Here is a 13,544-nt window from a genome sequence, read left to right as displayed (position 1 = left end):
ACCAATATGGCGACCACTTGGATATCGTAGAATGACACTTCTGCAACTTTGCACATGGATGACGCGCTCCCCGCTCACATTTATTTTTTCGTATGGACATTGAAGTGAATAATGTTATTGATATTTTTCATTACAATATCTATTTTAGAATGTTTATAGGGATGACGCTTGGGCTTTAAGCGTGTGGGTTGGTAATTAATGGAACTTAAATTAGCTAAATAAGAGAAGAACTGTAATATTTTTAAAAACAGTTTATAGTTTGATGCTGTGAAGTTCTCCATTAATGCTAAATTCAACGAACAAACTGAATACTGATGCAATCATTGAAATTGATTGCTCTGACAATTTCAATAGAGTTTAGCATCAATATCATTGTAAAGGCATGAATTGACCCCTCCGTAGAAATTGCGTCATCCGCGTCGGTGACCAATCAGAGGCCAGAGATCTGCATAAACCACCCCCCTTGTTGGCGTCCGCTATTACTACAGACAACGTTCCATGGTCCAGTATAGCTTTTGTTAGCGTTTTATCGCGTATTTGGGTTCTTTAACAATAGATATGGTTAAGAGGTGTAGTCACGGCCTTTGTAACAGTGACGACAGGTATCCTGAAAGGCTAGTTGGTGGAGTTCAATTCGTACCCTTTCCAAAACCGAAGACCCAGTACGAAAAATGTCTTCGATGGATCAAACTTTGTGGAAGACCGCATCATCAGCTGAATCCATCAACCGGAACAGATATGTTTGCACGAAGGTAAGCGCTATATTTGATTTTCAATACATGTCTCATATAAATGAATTAGCAGAGTCCTGCATTTGGGTCCTCCTTTGTACTAATGGGTCGTGACATGAATAAAGGGCTTATGTCATCCTGTTAAATGTGCATTTTTTTCATTTTATCAAAGGTTTTAGCAGTTCAATGTAGTAAATTTTTAAAAAATAAAATTTAAAGACATCACAAGCCACATCTCCAAAGAAAAATAAATTTAATTCTGAAACCAACAAACAGGTTAAGAGAGGAGGGGGGGAAAAATTTATTGAAACTCCAGCATATTGCTATTTAATTAAAAAAATTTATTACTCTTCTTCTATCCTGGTATAATGTGCAAACAGACCAAGAAACATTGGTCACCAGTGAGCCAGCATGGCTGCAAGTATTACAAATGTAGAGAAAGAAGAAGAACCAACCCATTCAGAAATGCATGTCTTTAGTTCATATCTAACTAGAATTTTAGTTCTGACTGGAAAAGATATTAATGTTCAACAGCTTGGGGCAACAAGATGACTAAAAGGACAAACATGTTAAAAAGGTGAACCATCCCAGTCACTCGTCTCAGAAGTATTGCGTTTAGTGTTTGAACCACAAGGAGTATATTAACAAACAGTCAGTTTAACCTACCTAGTAGTAGTATGATGTATATTAAGGAAAGAAGGAAGTTTCTGGTGGGTGTGAGTGTATATTGTTGTAATGCATGGTGCCGTGTTGTGCTTGGACAGTATTGCATACTGTGTAGAGGAAGAATGACAAAAGAGAAAAAATATATCATAGTTAAAAATGTTACAGGAAAGGAAACAAGGATGTCATATTTAAGTGTGTATGTTGTTATTCGTAGGGTTAGGTTAACAATGGCCACGTCTTCCCAAGAACTTTTGTACACATACATGTTGGAATATAGCTTGTTAGTCCTTCAGCTAAATTAAAAAAGTCACATAGAAAGTTTTATTTGGAAACAATGAATGGAAATGATAAAACGGTCGAATATCTTTCTGAAAAGACAAATAAATATAACATTTAAATTATAAGTAACTGAAGAAGAGGCACCATTTATTTGATTACTGTTGACATAAAAAAAGTGGAGGTCTGGTCCCTACATGGTCACTTAGACCTGTGCAACTCAAAAGGCAAAAACTCGGCCCAGCAGGCCTCATCTAACTCAATCTCTAACAAGAACTGAGCTCTAAGCACAGATCAAGTCACATCCCTGGAGCCTGCTCTAAACTAAAAAACAAAAAACCAGAATATGTAGTTATAAAATTCTAAAGCTTTGCAAAAAAAAAAAAAAGTATAAAAAACACAAGCATTCAAAGAAAGACTAATGAGATTAGGAAGGTCCTTTAGATCCAGAAATGACTACAAGAAATTCTTTGAATGGACTTCGCTTGAAGGCAAACCTAATTGTACTGCTCATTTAAAATGACATCATTATCATTTTAATACTGATAAAATCCACCTATTAATACTGCATTGTTTGGGTGTCATAAAATCATGTCACAGTTGAAGAATGACCAATCAAGAGAAAAACCCCATTTCAGTAGTAATAAATATCTAATAAATAAATAAATAATAAACATCAATAATAAATACAAAGTCATGTGATTTGTCACTCTCTTGCGTTTGCCTCTGTCTCTTCCTCGGATTTTGCAACACCAGCGGGCCAGGAAGCACTTCTGGGTCACGCGGGGACCCAAGTATAGGAGCACCACTTCCAGTCAGTAGGAGTTATGTGCTTGGGGGATGGGGTAGCTGGGGCAGGCAGTTACGAAGGTTGCAAGGCGGGAAAAGGGGGCTCCTGCTGCTGGACAGAGCTGCTTGGTGTTCCTGGAGGTCAGCATGAAATTTAGGACTGGAAGAATGCAGCAAATAGATATCAGTTTTTGCCAAATGAGGTGATCCAAATCACATTTCATGAGAAAACTACAATGGCACGCAGGAAAAGTGGATAATCTCATATGTTATATATTATACATACAGTACTTTATTTCAAGTTGCACAACTTACGAATCAAATATCTCAACCAATAACTTTCCACTGAGACAATTCCATGGTTTCTTTCTGTTTCCAGTCTCTCAATTTAGACTAATCCATCGACAAAGATGGCCTTGACTCCGGGATGACCATGCAATCAAAAATATGGCTGGAATTATTCCATGCCCTTGTCTCAAAAGCAAGACACATATCCAACAACTCAATATCAAAACAAGGTTTGAAACAAAGGTTGACCTCCATGCTTTAAGATTTGTTAGGAGTTGCCACGATAGCTAGATAGACAGAATGACAGACAGACAGACGGACAGACACATGAGGGGTCACCAACATGGTTCCTGCAGACACTAGTTTCCCAGTGATCGGAAACTGGGGTTTGCTTGTAATGTTCTAGAAGTGATTATGTAAACACTTTCAAAGAGCTAAAGAAAGAAAGTGTTGCATATTGATGTGAATCTGTTTAATTGCTGACAACCATTGTGACAAATCATGTACATGATTAATATCTTCATCGAGACGAGTATAACTATGAATTAACATGTATAGTTCAAGGTATTATGAGCAAATGATCTCTATCAGAGCGGGGATCAAACTAGGTACTATAAAGTAGGTAAGGAGAATCTCTACGTTTTGGAAAGGTTGGCGACCCCTGTTGTAGAAAGATGGAGAACTACAGCATGTTACCTGCAGTCAACGGAAAGTCTCCCTCGCCTTAGCTGTGTGGCGTGTGACGATACTGAGGCAGCAGGCTGCTGACAATCTACAAAAAACTGATAAATTAGACAGACACACACAGTGGTGACGCTCACGGTTTAGACAAACGGACAGACAGACAAAACAGGGAGGACGAGTCAGGGGAAGAAGGCCTTGTCAGAGGCCAAACGTTTTGAGGGAGAAATGGTCAAAAAATGTGAGCGCTGCACTGCATTTTTAATTTGCCACGAGCACTGAGCAGCTATGCATGTTGTGCAAGCGGCTGTGCTGCCCACCACGAAACAATAATTCATCCATACATTTTCTGAGCCACTTATCCTCACAAGGGCCATGGGAGAGTTGGAGTCTCTCCCAGCTGTCAACGCGAAACCCTCGTGATAATGAGCAGCTAAGAAAATGGATGGATGGATCGATGGATGGATCGATTAAAAACACAGGACTCTCTTCCATCTACAACAGAACATATTAATCAAAGCAAGACAGACACTTTCATCTAGTGGATAAAACTAAACCTAAATGTGGTTGAGTGTGTGCCATTTGAAAAGTTATATTTAGGAAAAAAGTTGGCCTGGGGTGCAAAATAACCAACTAACTTAGCGCATATATATCAAAATGAGATTTTGTATGAGTAACTATAAATGAATGTCATGTAGCTTTCCTGTAAAATGTGCATAATTGTATCGCAGTACAGAGCTTTTGCCACAGGAAGGCACTACATACCAGAATTCCCTGAAAAACATTCTGTGGCAATTGATACACATTTTATATCTACATCTTTGGTACTAGAGAGCTCCCGCATTTTTAGAACCTTTAAATTTGTCCTAATAAATATGTTTGGATGATTCCACACATGCACTTTATTTGAATCCAGTGAAAGTTGAAGGTGATTGATGATTTACGTTCTGTGGTAGGATCGGTATGTTTTTTTTGTCACTTACTTTTGGGGCATTGCTTTTTATCTTGGGCACTTTCGCACCACGACCGCGATGGATCTGCTCGTGATCAAACTCGAGATCCTCCAGCCGTTGGGTCAAGGCCAGTTTCTGTTGGATGGCCATACGGAGAAGAGAGTTTAACGTCTTCTTCTCATCTTCTGCTGCTGCAAGTTGTCTCTGCATCTCATCTAGCTGGGTAACATATTCATCACACCTGCAAAGATACAAATAAAAAGAAGACTCATTGAAATGTTTACCGAAACAAATGATCAAATCAAGATTTCCACCAGTGACTACTGGTGCTCTCACCTGGTGGCAAACATCGCTCTGAGAGAGGAGAATGTAGCGGCATCTTCTTTCAGCGCCTTCAGCTCATTCCTCAGCTTCATCATGGTCTCTGTCACCATTGCCTTTTCATTCTCATATTTGCTCTTTAGATTGGCCAGCGCGACCTCTGCCGTCTGCAATGTGGATGATCAGGTTTTGATTCAACATGTTCAAGAGGTTTAGTCTTGGTCAGTGACTCGCAATCATGATCAGGGGTGTCACTGAAAATGATCGCACTTGATTTGCTTGAAAATGATTATAAAATATGTGCCTTGGTTCAAAGAAGGTTTGGAAATGGTCAAAGCTCAGATGTCAATCAAATAACTAAATACTAAATTTTTACCTCACCTTCCTTGGAAGCAACCAGAGTAAGTGCTATTGATTTCGTATACTTTCTGGTCTAAAAACGATCAACTCGTTTACATCTAAAAATATTTCACTCAATACAACACCAACATCCAAACAGGAGTTCAGAATATTCAGAGCGAGGCAGTCACATCCCTGATAAAACATGGACCTCACAATCGACTAGAAAGATGTCAAACAATTCAACACCATCGAGGATACACGTGGCTCGAATTTCATCGAGGCCAGCCGACCAATTGTTCTGATTCCTTAAAAAGAAAATCATCTACATGCGGAATGGCATGTGAGCAAACCTGCAAAATGGGGTAGCTTACTTCCTGCGTATGCTACACTAATGAACATAACAGGGTTTGATTCGATGACTGTTACTTGCTCAAATGTAATTTTCTTCACGGCTGGTGTTTTCCAATAAAAGTTAAATATGTCTATCGTAAACAAAAAGTCCAAACATCAAATATTGTAAATCTTGGTGGCTCTCTGATGACAGTTAAAAAAAAAATCCATCCATTCTCCTTTGCCATTCACCCCAAATGAAGAGGAAGTACTTTGATCCGTTTTTCTGTACACAGAAGTAGATCGTGCATATGCTAGATTGATACCCATCTTTTTTTTCATTTTTAACAGCATTTCTTTTTGTGACATTTTCAAGATACTAACAGGCTGTCTGCTCACCTGTTTGTTTGCCTTCAGAACCAGTCTCAGTGTGGCTATCTGCTCTCTCTTGGTACTAAGAAGGGACTTGAGCTTCAGGATTTCCTCCATGCACAACTCCTTGTCTTTATCAAGCATGGGTGCCAGCTCTCTGGCTGCAGCCCTCTGCCTGGACAGCTGCAGGGAGCGGTCAACAGCCCTCTGCAGGTGTTTGATCTGGTCTCTGATGATGGCATTCAAGTTGTAGATGTTCATGGGCTCCTTCCGCAGGTCTCCCCCTGCCTCATGGTGCAATGGAGATGGGCAAGGGGACATGCTGAGGACAGGGGAGCTGATGGGGTTGCGGGTGGGGCTACCGTGGTGAGCTGGAGAGTCCACTGTGTTGGGAGTTGAGTCACTGTCATGGCTGTCCTTGGACGGCGAGCCCATTGGACTACGTTGAGCCTCAGAGGAACAGAGCGCCGAAACTGCAGCCAGGCGTCGAGCCAGGCGAGGTGAAAGTAAAGCCCACGGGTCTTCAGAGCCTTTCAGGCTCCCGCTGCGCGTGACTCGGCTCTGGCGGTAATAGTCAAGCATGATGCGGTTGGGCGTCTCATTATTGCACAAACACACATGGTGGTAGAGCTGCGCCAGCTCCTCACTGAAGGTCACCAGCTCGTCCTGAGCTGCGTTCAGCAGGGCCTGGCTCTCTGTGGCACTGCTAACGGATGCTCGTAAGTCCGCCTCTAGGCTCGCCACCCTCTCTTGGCCTTCTCGTAAACTGCTTTCCAAATGGGCTACCTGAATAGAACATCAATAGATCAACTTAAATTAATTGCCCACACGAAGATGTTTTTGAATTCCAAAACAAAAAAAAAAAACAAAAAAACCCCACAAAATAAAACAGTAAAAATATAAAGAGTACACTAACAGTCAAGAGAATGGAATTTTTTCTGATGGTGTTGAAAGTGTAGGGTGTCCATATTTTTGACTGGTAATGTAGTTTCAGTTTTATTAGAGCGCTTCTCATCAAGTCTAACAAATACTGTAGTGTTGTTATGTCGAATGAATTCTCTGTTTCTAGCTTGTTCTCATTAGGGATGCGGGAGACGGCACAAATATTCATATTCAAACCCACGGCAAATTCAGTCTGTAATTAGCCTAACATATTATTTTGGGATGTAAGGAGGAAACCAAAGTACCCATAAAAACCAACAAAGGCAGAACGTGCTAACTCCTCAAAAAGGTCCCCATTCTAAGGCAAAGCAAACATGGTGAAGCAGCATTGAGCTATTATGCTGCACACAAATGGAATAAGTTGCCAACAGAGGTGAGGTCAACCCCAAGTGTGAATGTTTTTAAATATAAGTTGAAAACTCTTCTTTTTTATCATGCTTTTTAGAATATATCCACTTTTTGATCATATTACTTGCACTGTATGTGGTTTTAATTGTCTTTTTAAGAAATATTTTTGTTCATTTTTATTGTTTTTATCACGTTTTAAATGCTTTATGTCTTTGTTTTCAAATGCCTTTAATCATGTAAAGCACATTGAGTTACCTCGTGTATGAAATGCGCTATACAAATAAATTTGCTTTGCTTTGATTTGCTTAATGTCAGTCGGGATTTTATATCAGATGCACTCATGGTTAAGCTTGATATCTACAAATAAACTGCTCCTAATGATTGTCATTGCAAACGGATTATGCAACTCACCTTTGGATTACACTAGGGGAAATTGTTAATTGTTTATATTCATGCACTACGATTGGTTAACATTTTTTTTTTACAATTATTGTATATGCTGATATACTGTTAATAAAGGTGTGATGGTGACAATATGACCTTGTAACAAACAACTGGTATTTCCATTAGTTTCTCTGGGCAAACGTGTTTCTGGATTTTTGTCAGAAGTTCCACTGTACAATGCAGTTAAGTAACTATGAGTTATTACAATTTTTGCATCAGATGTCTCCATATGAATTCATCCATCCATCCATCCATCCATCCATCCATCCATCCATCCATCCATCCATCCATCCATCCATCCATCCATCCATCTTCTTAGCCTCTTATCCTCACAAGGGTCGCGGGGAGTGCTGGAGCCTATCCCAGCTGTCAACGGGCAGGAGGCAGGGTACACCCTGAACTGGTTGCCAGCTAATCACAGGTCACATAGAGACAAACATTCACATTCACAGTCACACCTAGGGGCAATTTACAGTATCCAATTAATATTGCATGTTTTTTGGGATGTGGGAGGAAACCGGAGTTCCCGGAGAAAACCCAACCAGGCACGGGGAGAACATGCAAACTGCACACAGGTGGGTCCTGGATTGAACCTGGGACCTCAGAACGAAAAGGCCAACGCTTTCCAGCTGATCCACCGTGCCGCCCTCCATATGAATTGTTTGGCACAATTTTTCTATCAGATGCACCTGGGCATAACCCTCTCCATATGTTTGGGCAATGGCTAGGCAGTGGCTGGGTATTAGCCCACTGGCTGGGAATCGAACCGGCACCGCTTGCTTGAATGGCAGCACCATGTAGTACAAAACTAACAGCGCAAAAGTAAAGTGCAAAAGTAAAATAAAACCAGAGTAACTGGAAAAAAAAACACACAGGCACAGGGAGAACATGCAAAATCCACACAGGCAAAGCCTGGATTTGAACCCCGGTAGTCAGAACTGTGCGGCAGATGTGCTAATCAGTCATTCCACCGTGCCGCTTATGACAATCATCCTTCCATCCATCCATCCATCCATCCATCCATCCATTTTCTTAGCCCCTTATCCTCACAAGGGTCGCGGAGAGTGCTGGAACCCATCCTAGCTGTGAACGGGCAGGAGGCGGGCTACACCCTGAACTGGTTGGCAGCCAATCGCAGGGCACATTGACAGCCAATTGACAATTTGACAATCATTTAAAAAAAAGAAGAAGCTTGGCTTAGGAGCAAAACTGCGAGTTCACCCACACCTAAGAAAGTGAGGGAGTACCATAACCCACTTAAGAACTTTACTCATGTATTTTCTTTTGTTTTATACTGACAACAAACCTGTTCGGCCTGTGTGCAAACTCTGTCATCACTGTGACCGTCTGTTTGCTCCTCCACAGCCTGTCTGTATTTCTCCTTCAAGGCATTCAGCTCTGTTTTCAGGTCGATCACCTCTGTCACAGCCACCTTATATTTACACTCCAGCACCTCAAACCCGTGGATGTCCACATCGCGGTGACCATTGGCTTGTGGTGACAGGAGGCCGTCAACAGGTTTCTCACTCTCTTGAGGGTCATCCAGCTCTTTGCCCCCGTTAAGATGCTTCATGGCATCGATGCGTGCTGTGAGGCGGTGGACGCGCTCACTCTGCTCAGTTAGGGCGCCTTGAGTGTGTTGCAACTGGGTTTGGGACTCCTGCAGGTTCAAAAGCAGTGCCGCTTTCTCACGTTCTTCCTGTAGGACAAAATTCACGTGAATAAAAGACAATACTGCATGCGGTGGAAAAAAAGTATTTGGGCACATGTCCATAATGTGGGCAGGCAAGTGATAGAAATGGAGGTAAATATACAGTTCAGAAAGACTCGCAAACAACCTCTATTCGAGCTCATCTTAATGGTTAACGGTTTATAGGGTTGAAGTGGTGGTTCTTAAAATCTGCCAAACAAAATGTATCCAAACGTGCCTTTGTGGAATAGAAAAGAATTTCCACAAATTTGGAACCACTGACTTGTCCTAAATGTCTTGGTATGAAGAGGTCAGATTCACGGGGAAATGAGAGTTTCTGATTAATAAGACAATTACAATGTATGTTACAACATTTGCCTATAAAAGAGTAAAGGGCCATGAGCAGCCTTGCACATACTATATTTCAGATCATTAACACTCATTCAGATGGCACAAGATCTATAGTTTTTGGTGGGGGGAAACAACGGAATCTGCCCTAACCCCTGTTTAATAAATTTATTAATTCAGAAAAGTGTTTCAATTCTTTTGTCCATTGTGTCTTATGTGAAAAGATAAAATCATGCACGTAATATTACCTGCACCAGTGCTGGACTGTAACTAATTACATGAAATGTGGTCAAATGATTAGCTCATCTGCCTCACAGTTATTGGAATGTGAGTTTGAATGGTTGTTTCTATGTGCTCTGTGATTGGCTGGAGACCAGTTCAAAAGGTAGCTGGGATAGGCTCCAGTCCTCCCGTAATCCTTGTGAGGATAAGCAGCTCAAAAAAGGAATCAATGAATGAGATGAAGTAATTGAATTGTGAAATGTATGTCACTGTAACCCATTAAATTACTGGATAAAAAAGTAACATTAAAAGTACAGTTGCATTAGGAACTTTCCATGATTTCAATTTTAGGTATATTTGAAAAATCACCTCGAAACCTCAGCTTTCTTTTCATATTACTTCCTCCTTTGAAACCCAACAGTTGGCGTGACATTTCTCAAACAAGATAGATTTTTCCAAATATGACCTCAAAGCGGTGGAACGGTGGGCGACTGATGAGCTTATCTGGGCCACAGTTCTGGGAACTTGGGTTCAAATTGGACCTCACCTCGGTGGAGTTTGCATGTTCTCCCCATGCATGTGTGGGGTTTCTGCGGGTGCTCTGGTTTCCTCCCACATCCCCGAAACATACTGTACATTGCAGGTTAAATGAAGATTCTAAATTCCCCATACGTATGTATGAATGTGAGCGTGACTGTTTTTTTTTTGTTTCTATGTGCCCTGTGATTGGCTGGCAACCAGTTCGGGGTGTACCCTGCCTCTACCCCAGAGACAGGCTCAGGCACACCTGCAACCCTAGTGAGGATGAGCGGTGTAAATGAAGGGATCGACATTTTTATGGATCATTCACTTATCGAGTTTGTCTTACAAAGGGATATTGTTGATATTTGTCATTAAGTCAACATTGTATGCATACGTTTTCCACCTTCTGTACGCATACACTGCAACAATACTGTATTTATATTTTATCATGTGTTGTTTTACAGCTTGCTTGAAGAACAAATATGCTGTTAAATCCAAAATGATGATTTATGCTTTTAATCCAAATGTTAGAGTTCTCCTGTTAATGCATTCATTCAAAATTAAGAAAAGTAATTCAAATGAAATGAAATTTAGTTAGTTATACTGTATTATCTTGAGGAAGTTATTGAAATAGCTACACTACTATTACATTTTCAGCCGCATAGCTTGTAATCGTAACACCTATATTTTCTAAACAGTCTTCCCAACTCTGATTTCCAAGATATTGGTATTTTGATTTATGACTTTGTAGTTCAAAAACAGAAGACAGCAGCGTCTGCCTGTGCATCTTCTCTGCATCTTCTCACTGTGCAGATCACATCCTTGTCACCCTGACAGAAGTCCCAATAGCCCCCGGACATGGATCACGAAATTTTTCTCTGCTGCTGCTGACTGCTCATAAAATAGGCTATGTCAGTTTGACAGCTTAGCAAATGCCAAATGCCCATTTTTTTGCATTAAAGGAACAAAACTTTGTCACTAAACTTTTGTCACTAGGCCAGATTTGATCCCAGGTCCTCAGAAATGTGAGGCGGATGTACTAACCATGCATTGACCATGCCACTCAACCAAAACGGTTAAAGGAAATTGGTACATCTTAACACATTTGATTTAAATAAGTGGCAATGCCTCTCGGATGAAAAATCAACTTGCATTAAAGGGAAAAAATTATTTTTGCTAATGTTTCTGGCAGAAAATGTGAAATATCACCAATTTTATTTGATTTAATAGTCATTAAGTTATTTAAAGCCAAACACTGACATATGAATTTGGTAAACATCCAGTGAGGCTTACATGGTGGTTTTATCTTGACACAAACGTCCTCTCTGTTTTTTTTTCTTTCAGTTTTGTTAGGCAGTGTTATTTCACTGACCTGTATGAGTTGCTGTTTGAGCTTCTGTATCTCTGAGAGGTTGAGCTCACTAAACAGGTCTGGAACCGGGTGCAGACCCTCACTCTTTCTGCCCATCCGGTAGTCTCCGTTCATTTGGGCCAACACAGTGCCCGGGTGAAGGTGACCATTGTGCCGACAACCGTCGTCATTGTTTCCGTTGACAGCGGCGATAACAGTGCTGTTGCTGGCGTTGGCGTCGGCGCTTCTGTTGACCTCCTCTGGGAACTTGAGGCCTTCGACACCGGTGACAGTGAGGGCGATATGGGCACCTGCCCCATAGATGCTGTCACTCAGGTTTAGGTGATGGGCCAACTCTTTTCGCAGATTGTTCTTCTGCTCACGCTCAATCTTCAGGGCATCCAGGGCCTCCTCCAGTTGTCCCGCAGAGATCTCTTTCAGACGTAAAGCGTCTTCAAGTTGGCTGTTGAGCAGAACAGTCTCCTCCTCCAGCACTTTGATTTCATGCTTGAGACCCTCGTACTCCACCTGAGTACAAGAAGGGGGAAAATATTAGAAAACTTGGAAAGAAATTGCTGCTGAAATTGTATGTAAATGTTGACTAAAAAAAACTTTCGCTATGCTCCAATGCTAAAGGATGAATTGAATTAGGGAAAACAATAATATTGGCAAATATTGACAAACACACAATAGGAAATATCATAAAAAGTGAACTTGTATGAAGTGTAAATGTTAGGGTAAGACTTTTCTGGGAAATGTAATATTTCAGAGGCAAAATGGGAAATATAGGGGAAATATATGGGAAATTTTCCAGACCATTATTTAGTTGACATCAAAATTTCATATATTCAAATATTCAAATGTTAGAAGGCATCAAATTATTTTTTTTTTACATTTAAGTTAGCAGGTGGAATGTTAAATATTAAATATTGTGCTATTTTTATTTACAGTAACAGATAGAAATACGGTATTGCTTTTCACCTAAATTAAAAAAAAAATTAATAGCTGCACAATATTTTGGAGGACTAAAATATTTTATATTCATAAATTGATAATTAAAAAAAAGAAAATAATTATTTTTCATTTAAGAAATTCAAATGAAAAGTTCAATGATGAACTAGCATCAATTTTAATGAAAATATTTAAAAATACAATTAAAATTTAAGTTGAATTTTACAAGGTCAACTTTTTTGTAAAACAAACAAAATATTTTCTTTTATTGACAAACATGCCCATCTCATCCTTACATTTAAAAAGTATTTGGCCAACAGTGGATAAAAAGTAGATTGCTATTGTTATTATAATAATAATAATAATTATTAATTTAAGCACAGTATTGGAGGTATATTTTGAGTACCTTAGGTTGTCACCTTAAAAAAGTGAAAAAGAGTAAATTGATTAAAAGAAAAAAACATCAATTTGTGCTGGATGAGCAGTATGTGTGGGGTGGGAGAAACCCAACAACGTTATTAAAGAAGATGACCAACCACAGTCAAAGAAGACATGACAAAGTAATCTTACATATCTTGCACATATCAACGACAGAATGTTGGGCAACAAAGCAAGTCAGTTTATGAAATGCAGAGAAATAAGTGTACCCCAAAATGCCCTTTGAAACCATGTGAAAATGAAAGTGTAACAAAGCCGGTACCGATAAAATAGAGGTTTATGTGGAACCTGTTTTCTAGTACAGTATAATATATTCTCAGAACGGACCTGGCTCTGTTTGAGCGTAGAGACCAGTGTCTGCAAGGTGATGTTCTCCTCCTCCAGCTCTGTGTAATCCTGAAGCAGCCGGGTTTCTCTGAATTTATATTCCTTGATTTCTTCCCTCATCCTGCTCTTCTGGAGTTCCAGCATCTCATTACTCTGAGGCAAAAGAGGAGACAATCTGACATTTTAGACCTTTATAATGGCTTTGGTGAACT

General features: G+C 40.1%; 1 protein-coding gene across 2 annotated transcripts in view; it reads right to left on the bottom strand.

Annotated features, from left to right (window-relative positions):
- Positions 1 to 1,031: 1,031 nt before the first annotated feature.
- Positions 1,032 to 13,544, bottom strand: part of bicd1a (bicaudal D homolog 1a) — a 33,457-nt gene continuing 20,944 nt past the window's right edge. The window contains exons 3-10 of one of the 2 annotated variants that reach the window (XM_061822256.1): positions 13,333 to 13,485; positions 11,638 to 12,144; positions 8,790 to 9,182; positions 5,777 to 6,535; positions 4,721 to 4,872; positions 4,415 to 4,625; positions 3,447 to 3,532; positions 1,032 to 2,622 (exon numbers count right to left, since the gene is read on the bottom strand). In XM_061822256.1, the coding sequence (XP_061678240.1) occupies positions 2,499 to 2,622; positions 3,447 to 3,532; positions 4,415 to 4,625; positions 4,721 to 4,872; positions 5,777 to 6,535; positions 8,790 to 9,182; positions 11,638 to 12,144; positions 13,333 to 13,485 (2,385 nt within the window). In that variant the 3' untranslated portion in view covers positions 1,032 to 2,498. The remainder of the gene's footprint in view (positions 2,623 to 3,446; positions 3,533 to 4,414; positions 4,626 to 4,720; positions 4,873 to 5,776; positions 6,536 to 8,789; positions 9,183 to 11,637; positions 12,145 to 13,332; positions 13,486 to 13,544) is intronic. The other variant, XM_061822255.1, reaches the window with a different exon arrangement.

The sequence above is a fragment of the Syngnathoides biaculeatus genome, chromosome 6 (assembly GCF_019802595.1).
Source record: "Syngnathoides biaculeatus isolate LvHL_M chromosome 6, ASM1980259v1, whole genome shotgun sequence".
Lineage (NCBI taxonomy): Eukaryota > Metazoa > Chordata > Actinopteri > Syngnathiformes > Syngnathidae > Syngnathoides > Syngnathoides biaculeatus.
The sequence above is the reverse complement of the archived record's forward strand: the minus strand, read 5'-3'. Positions and strand labels throughout refer to the sequence as shown.